The sequence below is a fragment of the Pan paniscus genome, chromosome 9 (genome assembly GCF_029289425.2).
Source record: "Pan paniscus chromosome 9, NHGRI_mPanPan1-v2.0_pri, whole genome shotgun sequence".
In the NCBI taxonomy this organism is placed as follows: Eukaryota; Metazoa; Chordata; class Mammalia; order Primates; family Hominidae; genus Pan; species Pan paniscus.
This window is the reverse complement of record NC_073258.2, coordinates 65,478,601-65,496,911: the sequence shown is the minus strand read 5'-3', so window position 1 is coordinate 65,496,911 and position 18,311 is coordinate 65,478,601. Positions and strand designations below refer to the sequence as shown.

Genomic DNA, 18,311 nt, shown 5'->3' with positions numbered 1-18,311 from the left:
AGCGACAGAGACGGAAGGGGTCGCGGCGGCTCGCGGGCCAGGGCTGCGCGGCCCAGGTCCAAGTCCCCAGCACGCGCATTGGGACCGCAGCGCTGCCGGCCGCCCGATCCTGCGCTCTGCAAACCGTGCCGCGGCCCCCCAGAGAGGGTCACTCGCTCCTATTTGGGTCAGCCCTTTCCAGCAGCTACTGTGTGTGGCCGGCCCGGGGCCAGCGCCGCCCGGGTACCTCGCGGACCGCGCGGGGCGGGAGGGAGCAGCTGAGCCAGGCTGGCAGCAGCGCGGTCGCTGGAAACTGAGGCTTCATGCGGGGACCCGGACAGAGCGGGGGCTCCGTTCCAGAAAGATTTATTGGCGCCCCGTATAACCCGGGCCGGTTCTTGGTGCTGGGCACAGAGATGCATTGCGCCACGGCCCTGCTCGCGGAAGCTCCCGAGGGCCCGGAATCGGCAGGGCAGTCAGAGAGGGCTTCAGGGAGGAGGCAGCTAGAGCTGCGACCGGAAGGTGAGGTGAGGGTCATCCCTCCCGGCGCAAGGAGGAGTGGACCCATGGAAGGATAGGGGAGCAGCAGAGGCCAGGCTTCTAGGGGCTGGAATGTCACACCCAGAAGTTAGACATTCAGCTGGTATTTGAGGACCTGGGAACTGACTTGGAGTGTGTCCCTCAGTGGACACCAGCTAGAGTCAGGAAGGTGGGAGTTGGCTGCTGAGGAGCCTAGATACGGAATACACTGGAGTGAGCAGAACAGGGGGATAGGGCAGCGTCTCACAGCAGAAGTGAGGAAGTCTGGGGCCATTGCATTGACCCTGAGGGAGGAGGGCCCTACTCCGGAGCCTGTTTCCCTGGCCTCCCCACCCCATCTGTTTGCCTGAGGCTGCAGCAAAAACAAAGCAAAGAAGATACTCAATTGGCAGGAGATAAGCCCAGATAAGAGGCCGCCTTCCCCTGGAGGAGGGATGCAGGCGGGCAGCCTGGGAAGAGCCAGGAAGCTAGGAGAGGCCTTGAAGAGGTGCCAAGTCGACCCTGCTGCGAGCCCAGCCCCGCCCCGCCCTGGAGCCCGCACTGTGGGCTCTCTGCCACTTTTCGCTGGTCTTGAGGCATGGGACAGGTCCAGGCTGGCTGAAGACAGTCCACCACGGAGGGTCCAGGCCTGCCCTGCCTCCAGGTCAGGACGTCTTCACTTAGCTGTGGCCTGGCACACGACAGATGGCTCCGGGCCTCAGTCTCCTCATCTGTAAAACAGGCATAACATCTCCCTCACAGGGATGAGGGGATGCTGGGTGGCCCAGCCCCTGCGTGTCTGTGACTGTCCACTTCCCTTCCCCCAGAGTCACAGGCAGGCCTACTGCCCACCTATTTCTGAAGACCCAGGTCCCCTGGTGTTGGGCAGGTTCTGAGCTGCCCTGCTCCACCCTGGCTGATCCATCACCTGATAGAGTCAGCTGCCTGTCGGGGACCCAGAGCAGCCCCAGCGGAAGATGCTAGGCGTTTGGGTCATATCAGGCCACAGGAAGGGGGGCAGGGAAGGCTTCCTGAAGCAGAGGCCTGAGCCTCAGAAAAGAGAGAACAGGGAGAGCCTCGGAGAGACGAAAGTCATGGGGATGGGGGAACAGGAACAGCGGCTTGGGGGCAGAGGGCACAAGCAGAAGGCCACGGAAGCTCAGCAGACTCGGCAGGGCAAGCTCAGGTTCAACCCAGCAGCCCTTGGCTGGAGGCGTGACCTCAACCCCACCAAATGCCCAAAGTCCATTTTATAGATGAGGAAACTTAGGGCCCAGAGTCCTGTCACCCCAAATCACACTGCACACAGGGTCCCTGAAATCCACTTTTATTCATGTAAAAAAAATCCCCAAAGAATAGAGAAAAAAATGTGACTCCTACTTCCCGGAGCTCCAAGTCTCCAGCCAGCTCTCCCGGGGAAGGGAGGAGACGCTGCTAGCTTGAGGGTGTGGGTGTCACAGGGAGCAAAGCCCTGACCAAGGCCTTAACCTAAGACTGAGGGCAGGAAGGAGGGGCCCCAGGAGGATGAAGGGAGTTAGCTGAGGTACTTGCCCCGGGTTTAAAAAAATAAAATTTCTAGATAAAAAGTTAAAAAAAAAAAAAAAGCATTAGTGTCGTTGCCTCCTGCCCTCCACCCAGCGCCCGCCCTGGCCCTGTGGCCACCTCGCTCAGCCAGTTCAGAGCTGCGTGTTCTCCTCCTGGCTCTCCGAGTCAGCGCCCGACAGGTGCCCGCTGCTCCCGGGTGCGTGACCGTTGCTGGCACAGGCCACCAGAGGCCCGTCCCCCAGCCCCTCCGGCATCTCGCCCAGCAGGCTCCGGCGGATCTCCTGGGGGAGCCTCGCCCGCTGCTCCTGACACTCCTGGGCCAGCTGGGCCAGCAGCTGTGGGAGGAGGATGGGCATCACAGGGGAGGCCTGGCTGCCTTGCACCCCGTCTGCCCACCTGTTCGCCCATGGCCTCACCTTGGGCTCCTCTTCTGCCAGCTGTTGCAGGACCTGCTGCTGCCCAGCCACAAGACGGTCATGCCGCTGCTTCTGGGCCTCCTCCAGCTACAGGGGTGGGCAAGGGCTCAGCTGAGGGGCCCTGAGGGAGGGGCTAGAGCCTCGAGGCTCTGGCTGGGTATAGAAGTCAGGTGGGCGAGGCCGGGTGCAGTGGCTCACACCTATAATCCCAGCACTTTGGGAGGCCAAGGCGGGCGGATCACCTGAGGTCAGGAGTTCGAGAACAGCCTGGCCAACATGGTGAAACCCCATCTCTACTAAAAATAAAAAAATTAGCCAGGCATGGTGGCGGATGCCTGTAATCCCAGCTACTCGGGAGGCTGAGGCAAGAGAATTGCTTGAACCCAAGAGGTTGCAGTGAGCCAAGATCGCGCCACTGCACTCCAGCCTGGGCGACAGAGTGAGACTCTGTCTCAAAGAAAAAGAAGTCAGGTGGGCGAAGGCTCCCAGGGTGATGTATCAGGGTTGTGAGAGGACTGGGCCCAAGGACACCAAAGCCAGGGACACTGGTACAGACAGTTGGCTTTGGGTATGATGTGGGTACCCTGGGGCTGTTGGGCACTTGAGAAAGGCTCTAGAAGAACCTTGAGGGCAACGTGGCACCAGGCCAGGCACGGAGATGGGTGTCTGATGAGTGAAGGAAGGGAGGTGGGGTAGGGTGGCCCGGGAGCCTGACTCACCCGACGGATGGAGTTGACTGACTCAGTGATGTGCCGACGGTTAATCTCCGTCAGTTCCCTGCACGGGAGCAACGCAGGATGGCTCGGGGCCCAGACACCTGCCCTGCCTCCCCAGTACCCAGATGGCCCCCGGTCCCGGTGCCCTTACGCCTCCTTCTTATGCTTGTCCCTCATCTTGGCCTCCGAGATGCTGTTATGGCGCTTTCTGTCCAGGATCTTCTGCAGCTCCTTCTTCTCCCTGGAGAAGCCGGCAGGGGAAGAGGAGGGGTCAGCGGCAGAAGCACAGACTCTGCCCTCCTTCTGGTACTAGAAGTGCCCAGCCCTTCCCATAGACAATCCTCGGCTTTCACCTCTCGTTCATCTCTTTCAGCCTCTTGAACTGAGTTGTGTTTGCATCAAGGACGACCTCCCTGAGCCGCTGCAGAGCCTGTGGACACAGGGAGCTGACAGGTGATGCCGGGCTGATGACGGATCTATCCAGCAGGCTTTCCCTGGCCACTGCAGGCCCCCTACCTGTCTCAGGTGTTCCAGCCTCCGCTGGGCCTCTGCGTCCACCTGGGCCTCCCGCAGCTCCAGCAGGCTCTGCACCTGTCTGTTCTGGAACTCCTGATACCGCTTTGCCTCGTCCTCCCCCTCCTTCGTGTCCTCCACATCAGCGGCCCCACCTCTGCGAGGAGAACCCCTCTGGGTGATGCCTGGGCCCGTCACATGGACTGGGATGGGGAGGGTGTGTAGGGGGGCACATCCTGGCAAGCGATGGCAGACACCATCCCATGGGGCCAGGTCTGTTATGCAAACCAGGAGGCCTGTTAGCTCCACCCAAGTGATGGGAGCCTGTTTGGGCAACATGCTCCTCATGGACTTCAAAAGAGATGTCACTCCCTGGGGGACACAGGGACGCCTGGTGTGGAAAGCCTCCTCCATCCTTGCACTGAACCCTCCTCCCTGGGGGTCAAGGAGCAGCTCTTGCCATCTCTCCATGCCCACCGACCCCCATGTTCACATCAGCACACCCAGCACACATAGCACACAGGCGGCCCAGACACTCACAGGGCACCTGGCCGCAGCCGGCACCTGCCCTCAGCCTGTGCCTGAGCCAGGCCATCCAGCAGGCGGCGGGTGAGGGTGACTGCCTTCCGCTGATGCTTCTTGCGCAGCTCCCGCACGTCTCGCTCTTGCCGGCTCCGGAGCTTGACCAGAGCCTTGTGACCTCGGAGCTCATCCAGCGGGGTGGGGGCCACCTCTGGGAGCGGTAGAGCAAAGGTGGGCGGGGGGTGGGGGAACCTGCAAGGCAGCCCCCCGCCTCCAGGTACCCCGCCCCCTACCTGAGAGGATGCTGGCGATGAGATCATCGCGCTGCCCTGGGGAGCAGAGGCCCTGTGAGGAGCTGGAGGACAGGGTGGTGGGGTGCCTCCCTGCAGCCCACCCCCGACCCAGGCCACTCCTTACCTGGGCTGCTGAGGGAGGTGCTGGTAGGGGAGGTGGTGGGGCCAGGGGGCCGGCGGGGGGAGGCATCCAGTGGGCTAGGGGTGGGGTTTGAGGACGGCTGAGACCCCAGCTGCTGAGACTGGGTGTCCTGGCACGTCTCTTGGCCAGCCTGAGCCTATAGGGAGAAAGGAGAATGCTCTTTTCAGAAATGCTGTTCCCTCCAGACCCTTCTGTCCTCTACCACCTCCTGGGTCCCCTAGCACCCCTGTCAGCCTCCCTTAGTCCAAGCCACTGCTGGACTGCTCTGTAACAGGAGGCTGTCTGCATGAGAAGAGCTATAAATCAAGCCTTTCTAAACCCCTTTTCCACATGGGCTGTGGGGAAGATAACATAATGCCAGCCCACTGCATGTGCTCAGTAACTCCCAGATTGTTCTGGAAAGGCCTGGCCCAGCCCCAAGCCTCCTCTCCTCCCCTGCCTGTGTCCCCCAGCCTTGCCTACAGTCGCTCATTTTCCTTGCTGCTGAGCTCCTGATTAAATCAACAGAGGACTCAACCGCAGAGTGGGCACCAGCCTCTCCGCTAACAGCTCCGGGCAGCCCTAATTGCAGTCATCTCTCCCCGCCCGCCTGCCGCAGGCCCTGGGGGGACTGGATCTGGAAGCGCAGGTGAACCTCCGCGCCTGACCCCTCCCCACGGAAGCCACTGCCCTCCTCATGACTCCCAGGACACCACGTCTGAACAGCTTCTGTGGCTTCGCACTGCCCTGATGAAGTGGCTGGGACCCCTGTACCCCCACTCCAAGCCTACATGGAGCTGGAGGAATTCCAGCCCAGGTGTGACCTGAAGGCCTCCTGAATGCAAATGGGTGGTTTTCATCTCCTCAAAATCCCAGGGCTGCCAAGCCTACTGCGCTAGAGAGACCAGAAGCCCCCTCCTCATGTGGCCACAGCAGTCGTGTCCAGCGGCCCCCTGGGTCACAGTGAGCCTGAGCCCTGCCCTGCCCCGGCTCACCTCACTCTCCCCAATGAGGGCGGCCAGCTGCCGGGCCCTCTGGTCCATCAGGCTGACGTGCTTAATGGGGTTGATCAGGGCCTCCGCGTAGTCTGGGGGGAGGCAGAAGGCCAAGGTCTCAGAGACAGAGCCCCCAGGCCACCCCCACCCGCCACCTCTGGTCTCAATGAGGAATTCCAGAGCTTGTCCTCAGATCTGTTCCCTACTCAGTTCCCTACTCAGTCGGGGCCATCCAGCTCGGCCACTCCCAGGCCCTGGGGGTGGCCCTTGTCCCTCACGCTCCCTGGCCAGGCAGGCCCCGCCCACCCCCAGCTCACCCTGGTGGTCGTCAGGAATGTAGTCCGAGGCTTCAGTGTAGATGAGCAGGGCCGGCAGGCACAGCGGTTGGTTGGCCTCGTTCCGCAGGCAGACGTAGTGGTATCCTGGGTGGTCAGGAAGGCAACATTGGGTTGCTGGGCCAGGTGGGGGCCCTACCCACTGCCCGCTGTGCTGCCCAGAGCCCACCAAGGCCTCACCGGAGCGGATGGCAGAGACAGGCAGGATCCGGTGCCCTACGAATTTACCCCCCTCCTCAAAGGCTGCGATGCGAAGTGAAGCCAGCGTGGGCAGCACCACCTGTGGGCCAGACTGGAGCTGAGCCGCAGGGCTGACCCTGGGCCACCGTGGCTACCAGGCCACAGCTAACCACAACCATCAAAGCTTAACAGAGCAGACCTTCAGACGAGCTGACCTACTGACCATCAGTCACCATTGCCACTAAGCTGATGGCTGACCCCACTTCCATGTCCTGGCCTAATGGATGACTGCAGCCATCAGGACCCTGAGGCAAGATGACAGGCAGCCAGGCCCCTCCAGGGCCCGCACAGACAGTTCTGGTCATCGCCAGTTTAGAAACGGGAGTGAGTCATGAGCAGGAAACCAAGAACACACATGCCCAGGCTGGGAGCAGAGGCCGCGTCCATGCAGGGCCGTGCGGGGTGCTGAAGAGCGGATATGAGCTTGGGGTTGTGACCTCAGCTCCTGCCTCGGAGACGGGGCAGGCTGTGTCCACTCCTCGCAGGGGACACAAGATGTCTAGCTGACACCCCCCAACCCCCATCTCACCTTCTCACCCTGGTCTCTTACCCTAAGGAGGGCAGGGAGACTGACGCTCGGACAGGCAGGTCTTGGGGGACCCATGGCGCCCCCCACTTTCTGATCCCCAGTCGCCAACGGTGTGCCTGGTTCCTGTTCTCCCACCTGAGAGCCGGGGCGGTCTGGGCTGGATCTGCCTGTGCCTGGGCGGGTGCAGGGGCCAGGCTCACCTTGGGGAAGTCGAAGGGCTCTTCGTCCCACACGGGGTTGAACGAGTTCCCCTGAGAGGTCCGGGTGCGGTACTTGCGCCGCGTGTCAACAGGGAGGCCAAACATGTCCACCTCCACGTAGATGCCCACCTTCCTGTCGGACAGGAACTGCCCTGAGATCACCTGGGGGTGGGCCAAGGAGGGTGAGGCGGATGCTGAGAGTCCTGCCCCCAGGACACCCCTGGCCTGAGCCCCCCACAAGCCCCACCTTGACCCGCAAGGCATTGGCCACGATGCCATCCACGATGACCTCAGTGAAGGGGTCGAAGGACTTGTCCGGCCGCCGCATGAACTCCGGCTTGAGCAGGTACCCGCTGCGCCCGTTGTACTCAAAAACGCCCGCGTTGAGCTGCATCGCCACATCTGGGGTGCCACGGGCACGTCGAGCAGGGGCAGGGATCAGGCAGGACGGTGCCATGTGAGGAATGGGAGATCATCAGGTCAGATGGCATCCAAGGTCCAGGGTCAGGGGCGGGCTCAAATGGCATCAGGGTCCGGATCCAGGACAGATCAGACAGGGGAGGGGTCTGGCATCAGCCAAGGGCAGGAGGCGGGGTGAGTCGGGAGCTGGGTTCCCCTGGGATCTGGGATGAGACAGGGTCAGAGGTCCATTCAGGCAAGACCAGCAGGATCGTGGGTCAGAAGTCAGTAAGACTGAGGGTCGGGGTCAAGATGGAGGGGGCCAGGGCTCACCGAGGGTCTGGAAGTTGAGCGCAACAAGCTGGCACCCTACGTTCCAGAAGAGCTGGGGCATGTAGTTGGAGGAGTCCACGCGGGTGCCCTTGGGGTAGATGCGGCTGAGCTGCTGCTTGTTGTATCTGAGATTGGTGGTCAGGGGCCACACAGGTGCCAGGGCCCACCCCGTCAGCCTCCACCTCCGGCCTCAGCCAGGTGCTCCTGTGACCCCCACACCCGGCCTCTGTTTCTTAGCCTAGCCATGCCCCCTGAGACTGCCTGGACCTGCCCAAGCCCCAGGCCAGGGTGCAGGAGGGCCGCCGGAGGGCCAGCACCCTGTGCAGGTGGCACATGTGGGGACAGAACACCGGAGCCGGCCTCCGAGCGCCCCACCCTGGCCTGCCCGCCCACAGCACCTTCAAAGGATACTCCACAAACTCCATGGGGCTCTTGGTCAGTTGCTCCATGGCCTTGGTCTCCACAAAGGACGACATCTCGAAGCATTTGTTCCTCTCTTAGGGGTGAGCCAAGAAAGGGCGTCAGACCTGGCAGGGCTGAGCTGGGCAAGCTCCCATGCCTGCCACCCACCCCCACTCACTTCGAGCAGCCTCAAAGGACTTGAACTTGACAGGCTCGATGTAGTTGACAAGCGTGGACATCTCCTCAGTGGCATTCACCTCGCTGCTGGCTGTGCCCTGTGGGCCCCAATCCAGGGTCAGCAGTGCCATTCCCGCCACAGCCGGCCATTCCCTCACCTGCCCCCCATGAAGGAGGTGCTGACCCTCTTCCCAGCACTATATATGCACTGCTGGTGGTGCCGACAGTCTTCTCCCCGGGGTCTCACTGATGCGCCCTGGACACCACCCAGCTCAAGCAATTTTCCTGCCTCAGCCTCCCAAGTAGCTGGGATTACAGGCGCCCGCCACCTTGCCCGGCTAATTTATGTATTTTTAGTAGAGATGGGGTTTCACCATGTTGGCCAGGCTGGTCTTGAACCTCCCAACCTCAGGTGACTCGCCCACCTCAGCTTCCCAAAGTGCTGGGATTACAGGCATGAGCCACCTCGCCTGGCCCATATAGGTGTTACAATTATCATTACTTTTACTGAATCATTTGGGAGTAAATTATAGACATCATGACCCTTTACCCATAAATACTTCAGCATGTATGGACATTCTCTTCTATAACTCCAATACAATAATTAAATTCAGGAAACAGAACATTAACATATTATCTAATATGTAGTCCATCTTTAAATTTCACTAATTGTTCCAGTAATTGTCTTTATAGCAATGATGTCTTTTTTTTTTTTTTTTTTTTTTTTTTGAGATAGTGTCTCCCTTTTTAGCCCACGCTGGAGTGCAATGGTGCAATCTCAGCTCACTGCAACCTCCACCTCCCAGGTTCAAGGGATTCTCATGCCTCAGCCTCCCGAGTAGCTAGGATCACAGGTGTGAGCCACCACGCCCAGCTCAGACTGACTTTTTCTGTACCATTCCTCACAGCTACTCAATGCTCCCCATGACAATGCTCCCCGCTCCTGCACCCCCTGGCCCTGCCCCAGGACCTTTGTACATGCTGTCCCCCTTCCTGAGGTCTCCCTGCCCCACCTCCCTGCCCAGGGTAGACTCCCTGTCCTCTGCCAGTTCTGTACCCTAACTCGCACCTCCCAGGCCACATCACCAGCAGAACTGTATGCTTGTTTCCATGCCTGATGACTGAAGAGCCCTCCTCCCACCTTCACTCACACCCACACTGAGCCCCAGGAGGCAGGGGTGATGTCAGTCTTGTTGATGGTCAGACCCAGCCCCCTGGGAGGTAAATAGATGCTACCTCCCCGACCTGCCCACCCTGTGGGCCTAACCTCATCTGTAGTTGGCTTTTTGGGGTCTGTCTGTTCCTCCTCTTCCTCATCTTCCTCCTCATCCTCACGGTCAGCAGGTCCAAGAACATAGGGGCCCCGGTTCAGGCCCTCGTCGCCCAGAGACTTCTGAGGCTCCAGGCTGGGCTTCTCAAGCCCTACCTCCTCCCCATTGCTCAGGCCTGGGCAGCTGTCAGAGCTGGGAGACCCTGCAGAGGACAGGGCCACAGGGTCAGGGGTCAGGACCACACAGCTGCTTAGGAAGTCTGGAGGGGTTTTTCCCAGTGTGTGCCGAGGTGACTCAGTGGGGAATTCAAGGGGTACTCTCAGGGCAGTGTGGCTTGGGGAGAGGCCAAGAGGTCGGGGTCAGACGGTATTAACCCAATAGTGGTTGAGAGGGGTCATAGGTCAAAGGTAAAGGTCTGGAGTGATATTCAGCAGGGAGGCAGATAGGGTGGTTCAGTGGGGTGAGAAGTCAGGAAGTAGCATACCACAGCCCTAATAGCGGGGTAAGGGATGACAGACAGAGGTTACAGGTCAGGGGTAAGTCAGAGCCATGTCTAAGGAGGGGGCATAGTGAGGTGAACAGTCAGGGGTGAGAGGTCAGAGGTCAGCTGAAATGATAACCAACTGGGCAGGTGAACTCAATGCGGGCTTAGGGGTCTGAGGTCACACCCAGTGTGGGATGTGGTTTACTGAGGTCAGAGGTCAGCCTTCAGAGCCATCACCGGGTTGTGGGAAGGCTCTGAGAGGTGAGAGGCTGAGGTTGGGAGTCAGGAGTTGGGATGCAGCTCGGTGAGACGTGCACCTGAGGTCAGGGGTCAGAGGCCCCACACCAGCCGACAGGTGGTGAGGAGACAGGCCGGTTGTGGGAACAGGCGCGCAGCGAGGCAGGAGGGTGGGCTGGGGGTCTGGGATGAAGTGTCACGGCGCCTGGAGCATGAGGCCAGAGGCTGGGGTCAAGTCAGGGTGGCGGGCCGGGCTGGGGCCTACCCAACTGCGGGGAGGAGGGCTCGGTGGCCGCGGAGCTCTCGCTCAGGGCAGAATTGCTCTGCTCCAGGGGCCGCTTGCGCCCAGTGCTGTCTGGGCCACCTGCGCTGGGTCGGTGCCGCTTCTTGTTCTTCACCAGGATACGGCCCATCAGGTCCTGGGGGCTGGGCAGGGGAACGCCTGGGGCCAGCTGGGCAGGCATGGACGAGTCAGGGCCCTGGACCGGGTCCGCAGCACCCTGGCCCCCACGCCACCCCCTCGCTCCGAGCTCCCGTACCGGGTACTTGTCCAGAGGCTCGATGAGTAGCGCGTCTCCAAAGATGGAGCGGCAGTACTCAGCCATCTTTGCCTGTTGCTTTGCCCTGCGGAACCGAGGTCAGAGGTCAGAGATCCCTCCCCCAGAGGGGAAGCTGAGGTCTACGGGACATGTCAGTGGCCGTTCGCAGGGTTGGAGGTCCCTGAGCAGTCCAACAGCACTGAAGCTGGAGGACTGTCCCCCGGTCCATGGGGTTTCATGCCAGGGGCTCACTCACGAGTCCACATGGTTCTCGAAGGAGAGGATGACGGGGTAGGGCGACGTCTTGAAGGCAGTCTCGGCAATGGCCTCCAGCACGTCGCGCAGAGGCACCTCCGTGGTCATGGTGAAGCCGTGGGTAATGAAGGGTTCCTCCTCGGGTGGCCGTCCCTTCCACACGTCCAGCTCCACGCAGCGGCAGCCCCATAGCAGTGCCTGGCGGTACATCTCCACCGACGAGGTCCCAGCCAGCTGCCCCGCTGGGGCGGCGAGGCTCTGTCACCGAGGCCGCCCACCAGCCCAGCTCCTCACCACCCCGGCCCCACCTGGAACCAGGACATGCTGGATTTGCAGAGGGCTCTCCATCTCTCAGATGGATACCCACCACCTGTCCATCCCACCAGCGTGAGCTGGGGGGAGTCATCCCTGAGACTCACTATAGCTCCCCACTGCCTCAACAATCCCTCCCTCTCCTCACTCCCTCCACCTACCTCAGCCCTGGCACAGCCCACACCACCTCCTGTGTGGAAGACTCCAGCCCTCCCTGCCTCCAATCCAATCTCTTTTTTTTTTTTTTTGAGACGGAATCTCGCTCTGTCACCCAGGCTGGAGTGCAGTAGCACGACCTCGGTTCACTGCAACCTCCGCCTCCCTGGTTCAAGCGATTCTCCTGCCTCAGCCTCCCGAGTAGCTGGGATTACAGTTGCCCACCACCATGCCTGGCTAATTTTTGTATTTTTAGTAGAGACGGGGTTTCACCATGTTGGCCAGGCTGGTCTCGAACCCCTGACCTCAGGTGATCCACACGCCTCAGCCTTTCAAAGTTCTGGGATTACAGATGTGAATCACTGTGCCTGGCCTCAATCCAATCTCTATAGAGCACCTGGCATCATCCTTCTAAAAACATATCATATCAGGTCACATCACCTCTTCTGCTTCACCCTCCAAAAAGCCTCTTCCTCGCACCCAGGATGAATCCAAGTGCCTCTAGGCCCCTGGGCTTAGCCCTGCCTTGCTCTCCCTCTCTTAGCAGGCACCTATCTCCAGCACTCTGCACCCTGCCACACCAGCTTCCTTTCTGCTTTTTTATTATTTATTTAATTTTTTTTTTTAGAAAAGGGTCTCTCACTCTGTCACCCAGGCTGGAGTGCAGTGGTGCAATCACAGCTTACTCCTGCCTCAACCTTCCCAGAACCAAGCGATACTCCCACCTCACCCTCCCAAGCAGCTAGGACCACAGGCATGCGCCACTATGCCCAGCCAATTTTTTAAAAATTATTTGTAGAGATGGGGTCATGCTATGTTGCCCAGACTGGTCTCAAAACGTGGGCTCAAGTAATCTGCCTGCTTTAGCCTCCCAAAGTTCTGGGATTACAGGCATGAGTCACCGCACCCAACCCCCTTCCAGCCTCTTAAAAGCACCCTGCAGGCTGGGCGAGGTGGCTCATGCCTATAATCCCAGCACTTTGGGAGGGCGAGGCAGGCGGATCACCTGAGGTTGAGAGTTTGAGACCAGCCTGACCAACATGGAGAAACCCCATCTCTACTAAAAATACAAAATTAGCCGGGCATGGTGGCGAATGCCTGTAATCCCAGCTACTTGGGAGGCTGAGGCAGGAGAATCGCTGAACCTGGGAGGCAGAGGTTGCGCTGAGCCTAGATCGTGCCATTGCACTCCAGCCTGGGCAACAAGAGCGAAACTCTGTCTCAAAAAAAAAAAAAAGGACCCTGAAGTCTCTCCTGCTGCAGGCCCTAACACAAGCTGTTCCAGCCCTTCCCTGGGAAAGCCACCATGAGGCCCCACTGCTCAGGGCTGGCTGCCTGTTCCCTGCCTGCATCCCCAGCACTGGCCAATGAATGAGCAAATGGGCCAAAAGGACTGTGCCCCAGGAGGAGTGGGGCTGTGCAAGGGTCACAGGGTAGAGGTCACGGGCGCCACCCTTGCTCCCCACTCACCAGTGAGATAGGTGTTATGCGAGGAGTTGATGAAGTAGGCACTCAGTGGCTGGGTCATGTCCGTGCTCAGATCCAGGGCTTCCAGGGGCAGGATGCCATTCTCCTCGCCTCCCAGGTAGCGGCTAAAGCCCTCCATGGACATCTGGTCTGGGGTGGGAGAGGATCAGCAGGGTCAGCTGGGGTCCCACCTGCCCCCACCCACCTGCACCCCAGCCAGCTCACCTCGCTCCAGAAACTGCTGGTTGGGCTCATACTTTTCGATGAGCAGCCGGGCCTGGGAGGGCCGCAGGGGTGGGTACAGCACTTCGTTGAGTCTCGGGTCACGTTGCTTCTGGTTGATGAAGTCCATGAGCTGCTCCAGCGTCAGGTATGGCTTGCCCTTGGCGCCTCTGGAGGGGACAGGAAGCTGGGTCAGGATGGAGCCTGGCAGGGCTCCCACCCCGTCGCCAAGCCCTTGCCCTGGGCAAGGGAGTCAGAAGGCCTGCCCCTGGATCTGGCACCCAGTGAGTGGGACTCTGGGTGAGTCATGGCCAACCTCTGGGCCTCAGTTTCCCCCTTTACTCTCCTGACTACTCAGGATTGTCAAGGCAGCAGACTAGTGGGCACCGGCAATGGCCGGGGCTTAGGAGCTGCCAAGTGGTCAGCCCACCACCCCTCGCTTCCAGACCTCACAACACACCTGAGGCTTGGACCCCATTGCAGAGTGGGCTGATTAAACCAACCCTGGCACAGGGTTAGCCCAGAGCTGCCTGTAACTGAGGGGCAGAAACGGCGGGTCTGAGTACAGGAACATCACCGACAGGTTCTCCCCGGGCACCCCTCCGCCCCCTGGCGCTCCAGGACCCGGCCCACCAGTTTCCCCTCTCCCCATTGAGCTAGAGGCATGCTAAGCAGAAGCTAAACACAGAGCACAGGGGTTGTGAGGCAGGCCGGGCCCACTCACATCTCCAGCAGGATCTTGTCAATGTCCGGCCGCAGACACAGCTTGTTCAGGAATCGCTCAAAGATTTCCAAGGAAAACTCATCGGGCCGGATGGACTCACTCTGGAGGTCGAGGAGTGTGGGGTGAGAAGCCAGGGGCGGGCAGCCCCGTAAGGGTGGGTGCCCACCGTGACACCCCACCCCGCCCCTGTCCCCACCCCACACACCCGGTTGAATTTGAGGCCACAGGATTCCAGCGCAGTCTCCACCCGCTTCTTGTCTGCTGAGAACATCTTCAGGATGCTGATGCGGGCAGGAGGGGTTCAGGGTCAGTGGAGGACAAAGGTCACCAAGGTCAGGGCAGGAAGAAGGTGCTGGGGGAAGGGGTGCTCACTTCTTGACGGGGATCCGACCATCCTGGTTCACCTGCAGCTTCAGTTTCGTGTATCTGGGAAGGCAGATGAAGAGGTCACACCCTGAAAACGGCCACGGGAACCCCCCGGCTCCCCGTCGGATGGCCTGGGGCTCACGCTTTGCGCAGGAAGGTGTTCCGGGAGGCGTTCTGAGCCAGGATGTTCATAGCCAGCTTGAATAGCTCCTCAGACCAGACCTGGGGGACCAGTATACACGGGGAGGCGGTGAGTAGGGGACACAGGGGCTGCCCAGCCACAACCCAGGTCCACAACTGTCTCTGGTACACAGTAGGTCACAGAGCAGCCTAGAACACAGCAGGTGTTCGGTAAGTGACGGCCGACTCACAGAATAAGACAGTGACTCCCCCTTCGTCCCCTTGGTGCCAGCCCACCTTGGCTGTGTCATCCTGCACGGCCATGAAGTTCAAGAACACTGTGTTCACCGGGTCTGGCCCAGACACCACCGTCATCAGCTTCTCCTCCAGCCGGGCATCGGGACCCCCAAAGCCCAGAACTTCCCGGATCTTGGGGTCCTGAGTAGGTGACAGCGAAGGGTGAGGAGGGGGCTCCCGCACAGCCTCGCTGTGGTCTTCACTCCCAGGCTCATCACTCACCTTGGGCAGGCGGGCGTACCGGCCTGTCCGTGTGTCCCTGATGGAACTGATGTCCAGTGTGTCCACCTCCTGGGGGGAACCAGATGCCAGGCTGGGTATGAGAGGCTGCAGGGCAATAGCCAGGAGCCTCCAAGCTCTCTACCCAGGCCAGGGAGTGGCCAGCCCCTGGCTATAGCCCCAGCCTCAGCTCCTGCCCTGAGCACTTCCTGTCTGGGCAGCAGTGGGAGAGGTCAGCCTGCAGCCGGGCCCCACCCCCACGGGCAGGGCAGGGGTCTGGGACAGGGGTCCTTGGCCTGAGCGAGCTGCACCAGCGCCCACCCTCACCATGTTGGGGCCCGTCCAGTACAAGAAGAAGCCATTGGGGTCCACACGCAGGGTCACCAGGTTCCGACTGGAGGTCTCCTGAAGACAGCACAGGGCAGCAGGGGTCAGGAAGTGAGGGCTGTGGTGCAGGCGTGGCCCCTGGGGCCCTCCCATCATGCACCCCAGAGTTCCTGCCCATGAGCTAAGACGAAACCTCATCCAGTCCACAGGTCCTGTGTGGCTGCCTGTGGCCCTCAGAACAAAGCCAAGGTCCTAGGTGTGACATTCAGTGTCACACCTACCCCAAAGCCTCTTCCCAGCCTCACCTCCCTCTGGCCCTAGGATTCTACCTGACCTTTCCCAGGGCTTTGTCTCATGTTCCCTTTGCCAGGACACCCTGCCCTTCCTTCTCCACCCGTGAAATCTGACCCACCCCCTGGAAGAGGTCCCCAGCCCCCATCCTGGGCTCAGTTTCCCCAGAAGTGCTGAGAGCTCTGTGACAGTGGCAGCCCCCCAATCCACCCCACTACAGAATGTTTAAGGCATGAAAGTGAGAAGTCTGACTCCCACTGCCCTTCTGCATCCCTTGGGACATCACGATAGCCCTGTGGTCTGCCTCAAAGCCCATTATCCACCTTACCACATCTGCCGGGGTCCTCACAGCCTCAAAGCTCATCCCCATCTCGTAGAAGAACAGTCCCCCTAGAAGGGGACTTGCCCTACTCTCAGGACTGGGCAGTGAGCTCTTCCTCCCTCAAACAGCCGTGCAGCTGGCAGGGGGCAGGGAAATGCATGCCAGCCCCATTTTCTGAGAAGGGCCCGGTCCCTGGCACACTACCAGGGCCACCCTGTGTGACTCAGGACCAGCAGCCAGAGGGGCTGTCCTCCAGGGCTTAGACTCGGCCAGGGCCAGAGTGACCAAGTGGCTACAGGTAGAACCCTCCTATTCCAGGTTCTTCCAGACAGAAAAGGACCCCACCTCATGTTGGGTGCCACCCCCAAAATGCAGCTCAGTGTCTGGTGGACAATACTATTATTATCAATACATCTCATATACGCACACCGCCCCTACTGCGCACCAGGTATAGTTCTATGCACCTAGCATCTTCGAGCACACAAAGGCCTCCTAACCAGCCTAAGAGGCATGTGCTGTTGTCACTCCCATTTTACAGATGAGGACACTGAGTTACAGGGACACTTCGTAGCCTGCCCGAGATCACTGGAGCCAGGACCTGCTTGCAGGCAGTGTGGTTGCAGCGTCCTGTGACCTGGGAAGCAGGGAGCGGAGACTTCTGCCAGGCTCCCGGCTCCTGGCCTCAGCCACACCCCATTGTGGGGCCTGGGATAAGTCTCTGCTTTCCAGACCTCAGTTTCCTCTTCTGGAGAATGGGGATTGCACCAGCCCCACCCATGGCAGGCTTTGCTTACAAAAGATGGGCGTTCATCTGGGAACAGAAGGCCCCCAAAATTTGGGGATGCATGGGCCTCCCCACTTCAGTGTGCTGACACCCAGCCCCAGCACCTCTCCGGATTCCCAACCCTACCCTGGGCCTGAGGCCCCCGAATGGTGTGCAGAGCAGGGAGTCTATGGGTAGTGCCCCTAGTGTTTCCCTCCCACCTCTCCCCAGGGGTCTGGACCTCAAAGGCAGCCCAGGTCCCCTGCTCTCCTGCCCCAAGCCTCCGTCAGCACCCCCCACCCCACCCCCAGGGCCCTCTCCCTGTTCCCACTTCCTTATTTGGGTTTATCACAGTGGAAGGAAAAGAAGAAACTTTTCCCTTCAGGCCAGCCTGGGGGGAGGGGTCTCCCCCGGCCCCTGGGGCCCCCAGGCACCCCACCTCGCACACCTGCCGCTTCAGGCCACGCCCCCATCTCCTCCCCCCAGCTCCCACGCCTACCCCGGGGCCCCACCCAGCCGGAAAAGAGCCCAGAGTCTTCCAGGCCCGTGGCCTGACTGGGAAGGAGCTGCGAGGAAGCTCAGGCCGGCCGAGGAAGCTCAGGCCGGCCGGGTGGAGGCCCTAGGGAAGGAGGGGCCCAGGGGGCAGAAGAGGGTGGACCCAGGATGGGGATGGGCAGCCGAAGGTGGGGACACAGGCATTTGGGAAGCACCAGGGGCAGGACAGGGAAAGGGGGGCCAGGATGTATTGGGGTTCAAGGTCCCAAGCCTAAGGAGTGGGGAGCAAAGTTCCCAGGGGTGGAGGAACTTGGGGGGCAAAGTCTCCACTAGGGGGTGACTGGGTGCTCCCATCTGAGCAGGGAGCTGGGCTGGGATCCAGAAGCAGGGCGAAGGGGTGCCAACCAGAACAGGGGGAAAAATGATGAATGGACGAGGACTGTTCAGGCAGGGCACCGGGGAGAGTAGGGGCGCCCTGGCACACACCCAGAATGAGGATGCCCCCAGCCAGCCTGGAGGTCAGGGTCCTGCAGCCGGGGAGTCTAGTGCTGGGCAGGGGTCTGGGGACCAGGCCAGGATCGGGGAACGAGAATTAGTCTGGCAGGGAGCGGTGGGAAGAACGAATGGAAAACGGGGGGACGGGGTTTATTGGGGTTCAAAGTCTCTGCGCCAAGGAGTGGAGGCAAATTTTCCAGAGCTGAGGGACTGGGAGTTGGGGGGACAAAGTCTTCATTACGGAGACGATCGGGGACTTAAGTTTCCGGGGCGCCGCCAGACTGGGATGAGGGTGGCGCCACGGGCAGGCGAGGCTGGGGTGGGGGTCCCCAGCGTCTGGTCGAGCTTGACTGAAAGAGTCCCGGGATTTGGGCGGAGCAGGGGCCCGCGCGCTTACCTCGTCCCATTTGATGAACTTACTCCCGCGCCGCAGGGTCTCCACCACGGTGGGCGGCTCCAGCTGCAGCGCGTGGACGCCGGGCTGGGCGCCCGCCATGGCCCGGCCAGGGGCGGGTCGGGGACCCACGGAGACCTGACGGGGACCGACGGCGCCGCTGCTCCCACCGCGCGGCCCGCTCCGGCCCCGCGGCGTCAGTGCCCGCCCGCCAGTCTGTCCCGGACCGACCAGAGCCTCGGCGGGGCCCGGGCGGGGCGGGGACGGGGCGGGGCCTCCGGGGCCCCGCCCCCTCCCACCGCGTCGGACCCGCCCGCCCCG

General features: G+C 60.9%; 1 protein-coding gene across 2 annotated transcripts; it reads right to left on the bottom strand.

Annotated features, from left to right (window-relative positions):
• Positions 1–303: 303 nt before the first annotated feature.
• Positions 304–18,232, bottom strand: PLCB3 (phospholipase C beta 3). 2 transcript variants are annotated; one of them, XM_014346873.5, is made up of 32 exons: positions 17,994–18,228; positions 15,231–15,308; positions 14,907–14,975; positions 14,685–14,825; positions 14,410–14,489; positions 14,274–14,327; positions 14,107–14,182; positions 13,902–14,002; positions 13,181–13,347; positions 12,959–13,105; positions 11,022–11,262; positions 10,766–10,850; positions 10,492–10,678; positions 9,502–9,707; positions 8,236–8,332; positions 8,067–8,151; positions 7,656–7,780; positions 7,171–7,325; positions 6,924–7,085; positions 6,135–6,234; positions 5,937–6,041; positions 5,620–5,711; positions 4,628–4,781; positions 4,504–4,539; positions 4,229–4,421; positions 3,692–3,845; positions 3,529–3,605; positions 3,327–3,416; positions 3,179–3,236; positions 2,460–2,546; positions 2,161–2,378; positions 304–1,229 (listed from the first exon to the last, which is right to left on the bottom strand). In XM_014346873.5, the coding sequence occupies exons 1-31, from the start codon at positions 18,090–18,092 to the stop codon at positions 2,175–2,177; spliced, it is 3,705 nt and encodes a 1,234-aa protein (XP_014202359.1). In that variant the 5' UTR covers positions 18,093–18,228; the 3' UTR covers positions 304–1,229; positions 2,161–2,174. The 2 variants fall into 2 exon arrangements, with proteins under 2 accessions (XP_014202359.1, XP_003828610.1); XM_003828562.5 differs by lacking the exon at positions 304–1,229 and having other exon boundaries at positions 1,810–2,378; positions 17,994–18,232.
• Positions 18,233–18,311: the final 79 nt, after the last annotated feature.

Coding starts and splice junctions, on each gene's coding strand:
- PLCB3 (XM_003828562.5), bottom strand. CDS start 18,092: ATGGCGGGCGCCCAGCCCGGCGTCCACGCGCTGCAGCTGGAGCCGCCC. Junction 8,152..8,235: donor GTCCTTTGAGGCTGCTCGAA/GTGAGTGGGGGT, acceptor CTCACCCCTAAG/AGAGGAACAAATGCTTCGAG. Junction 7,326..7,655: donor GCTCAACTTCCAGACCCTCG/GTGAGCCCTGGC, acceptor GTGGCACCCCAG/ATGTGGCGATGCAGCTCAAC.